The 7475-nt window shown below is 36.6% G+C and overlaps 3 protein-coding genes across 18 annotated transcripts in view; all 3 read left to right on the forward strand.

Moving 5' to 3' along the window:
* The window catches only part of pde1cb (phosphodiesterase 1C, calmodulin-dependent b), a 211398-nt gene that overhangs the window by 118837 nt on the left and 85086 nt on the right, over positions 1 to 7475 (forward strand). The gene's annotated exons all lie outside the window — the stretch shown is intronic.
* LOC127497596 (neurogenic differentiation factor 6-B) overlaps positions 4200 to 7475 on the forward strand; it is a 113139-nt gene continuing 109863 nt past the window's right edge. Inside the window, exon 1 of the mRNA XM_051866171.1 lies at positions 4200 to 5268. The gene's annotated coding sequence lies outside the window, so the exon portion shown is untranslated. The remainder of the gene's footprint in view (positions 5269 to 7475) is intronic.
* Positions 6348 to 7211, forward strand: LOC127498612 (neurogenic differentiation factor 6-B-like). The gene is given in 2 exon segments (XM_051868182.1): positions 6348 to 7008; positions 7010 to 7211. Coding segments are annotated over 2 exon segments (840 nt in total). The 5' UTR covers positions 6348 to 6370.

A 7475-nucleotide genomic window follows, 5' to 3' on the forward strand; every position in this document is an offset into this window, starting at 1 on the left:
TAATAAATAATGAATATTAAAAAGAAAATGTTGTTTCTTAGTGATTTCTTCTTTGATAATAGTCAGATATTCAATGAACCTGAAGGAAAGATCACAGGAAGAACTTAAAACACCTCGAACAGGAAGATTGAAAACCAGCAGATGCACCTGTTATAATGTGAATCTTTGTGTAACGTCGTACTTCATGATCATGTGTGTGGTGGAAATCAGGGCGCTTTTTGCATTTTGCAACACAGTAAAGGTGTGATTATGAAATGTGAGGCGAGGGTGCGCCTCACAACACTGTCAGTAGTGAAGGTGTTAGTTAATGCCACAGCAAGAAACATCTGCGGGGGAAAAAGTTCTATTTTTAAGAGATTTACTCAAGGAAAGGTACGGCATACGCTTCTTTCTCCAACACATCCTTCTTTTTTCTGCCTGTAAGATTCTCTGTGCCACCAGCAGCTTCGAATCGGACCACCATTCAGAGTGTCACCTGTGATTCTGGCAGGCGGTTTGTCTCATCTCCGTCTCATTGTGAGAGTTCCAGCGCCTTCATTAGCAACTCGGCTCGTCACACTGCCTTTAAACGCTGATAATGTGATAATTAAAACAGCTGACGAGCACGAGCTGTCATCGCTGTGGCAACAAAAAGCCTCATTTACAGGTGGAAGAATAGCAATGCATCATCCAGGTTTACCATCCGCCTCCTATGGTATAGCTGATAAAAACCTGACAAAAAAAAAAATACTGGGTGGTACCACGGTACAGCAGTTATCTCAGATGGAATAGTACTCTGATATATCCACTACTATTTAAAAGTTTGGGGTCAGTAAGAGCTCACCAATGCTGCATTTATTTGATCATAAATACAATAAAAACAGTAAAATATTTTTACAATATAAAATTGCTGTTTTCTACGTGAATATATAGTAAAATGTAATTTATTACTGTGATCAAAGCTGAATTTACAGCATCATTACTTCAATCTTCAGTGTCACATTATCCTTAAGGGGTTAGTTCACCCAAAAATGAAAATTCTGTCATTAATTATTCACCCTCATGTCGTTCCAACCCCGTAAGGCTTTTATTCATATATAAACATTGATCAGCGAACACAAATCAACCGAACCTGCTTGATGCGTGAGAACAAGCCTCTTGCTGAAGCTCAAACATGCTGCGTAACATCAGAATGAATCTCATTGGTTCTCGTGCATCAAGCAAACATGCTTGAGCTTTCGTTTACCACAACTGATGTGTGAGTTGATGAATGTTCATATGTGAATAAAAGCCTAAATTCAATCTGTTCATCATATAAACCAATCAAGTCTCTTCAGAAAATGTGGACTTAACCGCTCAATGCATATGGATTAGTTCTACAATCTCTTTATGAACTTTTTGAAGCATCAAAATGGTAGTTGCGTAGACTGTCAATGGAGGGACAGAAAGCTCTCAGATTTTATCAAAAAGTTATTCATTTGTGTTCTGAAGATGAATGAAAGTGTTATGGGTTTGGAATGGTATAAGGGTGAGTAATTAATAGGGCTGCACGATTTATCGCACGATACGAAAAATAACATTGAACTTAAAGAAGATTATGGCTTAAACGCGATTCTTAGTGTGATTATGAAATTGCAAAGGCTGCGATTATTTTTTTTATTTTTTTTTTTATGCGCAGCTTGTCAATGAACTATGGCTCCAAATGCTAATCCATCTGAAAGCACTGCGAGTTTGAGTCGCTTATAATGTACATTTGAAAAAGCAGCACGCGTCAAACATCTTTCCAGACATGAGAAGCATTTATTAACATCTTGTCCAACAAAAGACTACATTTAATAACATGTTTTTACTCCAAATTCACTTCATAACAACAGTTGAGCATCCTTCTGTGAGATGATGTGGCTTCTTACACAGAATAAGGCAGTCGTGTGATTATTAGTCATGTTTAAACAATCAAAGCTTTTCAATCTTCTGTTTATTCAGCTACAGCGATATAACGTGTGTTTTATTTTCTTCTGCGGCAGGGCATATTTAGAGTTTCTGCGGAAGAGCGCCCTCTGGCTTTCAGATGGAGCAGCATTTACTATTGATCACAGAGCCTTACAAGCTGCTCATAAAATAACAGCAGCCATTGCCAAATTGAGTGCAGTTTAATCACGATAAATCGTGCAGCCCTAGTAGGCCTAATTAATGACAGAATTTTCATTTTTGGGTGAACTGTCCCTTTAAGAAATCAATCTAATATGCTGATTTGCTGCTAAAGAAACATTTCTTATTATTATCAATGCTAAAAACAGTTGTGCTGCTTTTATGGAAACTGTGATACATTTTCTTTCAGGATTCTTTGCTGATTATCTTTTATAACATAATAAAAGTCTTTAATGTCATTTTTAATTAATTTAACGCATCCTTCTTGAATAAAAGTATTAATTTCTTTCAGAAAAAATTAAAATAAAAAATCTTCCTGACCCTAAACTTTTGAATAGTAGTATGGTACCATGATATTTGCATGGTGCCATGCCAAAAAAAAAAAAAAAAAAAAAAAAAAAAAAAATATATATATATATATATATATATATATATATATATGATTCAAATGGTCAATAAAACACATCCTAAAGTCATTCCTGTTGGAATTCTTCCAAACTTTCTCCTCAGAGTGTAACAGGACCCATGTGGAGTGTGTGTGTGTGAATCACTATAAGAGTAGTAGGTGGCAGATAAATGCATTTCCCTTCTCTCTCCATCTCTTTCTTTCAACTACACAATGATTTATTACCTGAAAAGACCAGAGAACTAATTAGTGGAGTAATTAATTAATTTAAATTTGCATATTTGCATTTGCAATTAGTGCAGTCAACTGATTAGTCTGAAATGAGGAGTTTGACTCATCAGATGCTGGTGTGAACTGGACCAGAACGTGCAGAATGCCAGCTGAGGCGTTTTGGGGGGCAGAGTGTGAACTTGTGTGTGTGTGTCCAAATGTTGCCGTTTTGGGGACTGCCCTCTGCTGCACGGAGAAATATTTACTGGAAAAGTAGTAGTTTGTCTGCTATATGATTTAAAGACGATGAAGCGTAAACTAAACACAGCTGCACTTCTAACAGTCTTCTCGCAAGACTGCACTACAGAGATTCAGAGCTGTCATACACTGTGGGCCTGAGTTACTGTAGCACTTAACGCAACAATATCTAACACCAACAAAACCATGCTGCTACAATGTTTTATCTGTAAAATATGTGATATTTGTGCATGCTTTCATTCAAAATGCATTTTTCACCATGGAGTAAATCATTCGTTATAAGGAAGACCATGCAGGGTCTTTCAGTGAATATTTCTTAAGAAATAGTCAAAAAACACTTGCCTACAAAAATGTGATGAACAATTTCCACTATTGTTTAATGAAAAAAAATATGCAGTTTGTTGAATAGGCCCAATAGCGGGGCAATGAAAACTGTTTTGCCATTGCTTTTTTAAAAAAAAAAGTCATTAAACAGCAAAAATGTAAAATATAAAATATTACATGGTAATAAATAATAATTGTTGAATAAATAATGGTTTCATATGGAATTTATAACATTTAAAATAGTAAAACAATTATGGATGTCTAAACAATATGCCATTGCTTCTTAAAAAATCATTAAACAGCAATATATATATGTGTGTGTGTGTGTGTATAATGGTTTTTATATGGCAATAAATAATGTCAAGAAATATAATTTTACTTTTATTTTTTAATATTTTTAATAATATTTCTAATAACTGTTGAATAGATAATGGTTTCATAAGGAATTTATAACATTTAAAATATTATATAATATTATATATAAATAATGTTTTTATATCGCAATAAATATTTTTATTTTTTCATTAATATTTATTTTTATTATTGTTGAATAAATAATGATTTCATAAGGAAATATAACATATTTGTAACATAAAATATTAAAACAATTATGGAAGACAAAACAATATGCCATTGCTTCTTAAAAAAGTCATTAAACAGAAAAAATGTAAAATATAACAATACATTATATATATATATATATATATATATATATATATATATATATATATATACACATCAAATATTTTTATAATTAATTTCTTTATTATTCTTTAAAAATATTTATAATAATTGTTGAATAAATAATGGTTTCATAAGGAATTTGTAACATTTATCATAGTAAAACAATTATGGAAGACAAAACAATACATTAAATAGCAAGAATAGCCAAAGGTAATATTTTAAAAAATGTGCATAAAAAAATAAATAAAACAAAACAAAATAAAAAACATACTGTATGAAACCATCATATTTGGCCAATGACATTCAAAACACATATGACAACTTGTCCCAATGTGACAATGATAAAAAAAAAAATGAAGACTTCTTTTGAGAACAAAGTTTGTTCAGCATTTCAGTTCAAATCTGTCTTCATTATATGATTCTTGTCTCTCAGTGTGGTTTTATAGTGTTCACATGTTTACCTAAATCCTGCACAAATATGATTTCTTGAGAGAGCCATTGTGACAACTTGCCCTTATAGGGTGAATTCAGTTTGATTGGGACACTTTTTGCCATTGAGATGACTGGGAAAAAGTGTCCCAATCAACCAGAATTCACCCCTAATTATCTAAATATCACAGTTGATACCAAAGCAAGGGTTTGATATATTGCACAGTACATCATGACAGCACAATGAATTAATTCTTTGCTCTGTTTACCAACGGAATGCTTCTTAACATTTCTATGCACACAGGCTGTTATTCATATGTAGGTGCAGAGATTTGATGTAATATCTGAGCATTTATTATCCACCAGACGACTCTAACATGCATATGTGAAGACATCTCAACTGATTTGCTCTTGCCTGCAGCATCCGTCGCCCTATAATCAAATACACGCTTCACTTTAAAGTCTAAATCATTTAGTCGTTTCTACACTAGTATTGCCGCAGCAGTACTGGCATTAATCTCTTTTTTTTTTTACCCGGAGTTTTTTGACGGTAAATGAGAGCCTCCCGGTGCCCATTACCGTGCGCACCAGATGATGAGAGCGGAATGAAGGTCCCTAGAGACTGCATCATGTGACCAACAAAACGTCAGTGGCAGATGGCATGGGTACCAGCGCTGGTGCCTGGCATGGGTGTCATTTCTCTGTGAAAGAGAGAGAGAGAGGGAGAGGGAGATTAAAGGAATTCTTACAGCTCCACATCAAGCACATGGGAGGCAGCTCTGAACGTCGCAAGGAATTTGAACATGCAAGCTGAACACTGAACGAAACAGGTGAGCCGTGGAAAATCAGTCTGCTTTAGAGCATCAGTTTTGGCATGATTGTGTTATTGTTGTGGTTATTGTTAAAAAAAAACGCTTAGCTTCAGGCTTTGCTAGCGTTATTTGTGTTGGTACAACAAGCAATGTGCCTAATGACATGGTTTTGAGCTTATCGTTCTTGCTGTTTTTTAAAATTGTTGTTTGTCTGAGTAGGACAGTACAGGGAGTAACATCGCCAGTTTAACCAATTAGAAATGAGCTACAGGACTGAAATCTCTATCAGACATGACCACCACCCTCCTGAGCTGACAATAGAAGCTGTAAATCTTTGTGGAGAACAACAATTTTGAGTTCATTTCACATCTTGTTAGTCATTTGATTTGTGATCATGTTAATGGATGTTAAAATGACAAAACGTGTGTCAAGTCTGAATCAGCAGGTTATCGTTTGATTTGACATATAACACCCACACAAGATTTATCGATATGCTTAAAAATAAAAACTAGAAATATCTTTCATGAGCAGAATGCGTACATTGTAACATTTTTGCACTGGAAACCTACACAAAGATTGAACAAAAACAAAATAAACATCACGCAGGCCTATAGAGTGACAAACATTCAAAAACTAACGTTTTTAGCCTTTTATATTTGTTAACAGTTTTGAATGAAAATGTTGATCATTTTAAAGCACATTTTGGGATGGCATAATTTAATCTGATTAACGTTAATGCACAAAATAGAAAATATGGGATAGATTGTACAAATGCCGCTCTTTTTACTTGCCGACACTTATTTACACCGTTTAAGGATAAGTTGTACATTTGTAAACTAATTTGTAGCAGACAAATGTCAAAGTTTAAAACATTTGAAACATTTTACATGCACGTTAGACCAACATAGTCTCGTTATGGCTTTAGCAAATTAAGTAAAAAAAACAATAGCAGCTTCACAATTCACCACAGACCATAAATAGGCCTACAAAAGCACCATAAAAACAACAACTAAGAAACATTTAAATTCTTTAGTAACCCATGGGCAGTTAGGCTTCCGGGTAATTGACGTCATGACTGTTTTATTTTGTTGTTAATTTTTTTGTTGTTATACAGGGGACGATGCTAACCGTACCATTTGAAGACCCAGACATGATGCGCGAGTCTCAGTTTGGTGCGACATTCACGCGTCAAGAAGACGCCCGGACACTCAGTAGCGCCGAGCTCAAGGAGGCAGAGGACGACAACACGGACAGGGAAGAGGAGGAGAGAGAGGACGACGACGAGAACGGTCTCCCGAAGAAGAAAGGCGCGCGTAAAAAGAAATTCTCTGAGGGACGCGGCGAACGAGTTAAAATGCGCCGCCAAGAAGCGAACGCGCGCGAGCGCAGCCGCATGCACGGCCTCAATGACGCGCTCGAGAGCCTGCGCAAAGTCGTGCCGTGCTACTCCAAAACGCAAAAACTCTCCAAAATCGAGACTTTGAGGCTGGCTAAGAATTACATATGGGCTCTGTCTGAGACTCTGAGCGCGGGAAAGAGGCCCGACCTGCTCGCGTTCGTGCAGACCTTGTGCAAGGGCTTGTCGCAGCCCACCACCAACTTGGTTGCGGGTTGCTTGCAGCTGAACGCCAGAAATTTCCTCACAGATCACAACGGGGACGTGTCGTTCTCGAGCAGGCCTCATCAGTATGATTCTCTGTATCCGTATCCGAACGCTGAGATGGCCACGCCCACCGGCCTCAGCTCTGGGGACCCGGGACAGCGTCAAGCCGTTCCGACCGTACAACTATTACGCGTCCTATGAGTCCTACTACGACAGCGCCTCTCCAGAGAGTAGCAGCCCTCGTTTTGACGGCCAAATGAGTCCCCCGAATAATTACAACGGGATTTTCTCACTTAAAAAACACGAGGACCAAGTCGAGTACAGTAAGAACTGCCATTATGGGATGAGATACCTGTAACGTTCCCGGTCGGGGCTCATGTACCGCGTTTCCCCAGACAGCCATTTTCCTTATGACTTACATCCCCGCGGCCAATCGTTCCAGAGCCAGGACGAATTAAATTACGGGTTTCCATAATTAAAAGCGAACATAGGGGTTGGACGCCAGATACACTAATCTGTTAATTAATTAGTGCTTGTTGCTGATTGTTTTGCTTTGTTTTTGGCACGTTTGATTTCATCATACGATGTTTGAAAAATACTGTAAAATTCAATTCTATTTATT

Source organism: Ctenopharyngodon idella, chromosome 2, assembly GCF_019924925.1.
Source record: "Ctenopharyngodon idella isolate HZGC_01 chromosome 2, HZGC01, whole genome shotgun sequence".
In the NCBI taxonomy this organism is placed as follows: Eukaryota; Metazoa; Chordata; class Actinopteri; order Cypriniformes; family Xenocyprididae; genus Ctenopharyngodon; species Ctenopharyngodon idella.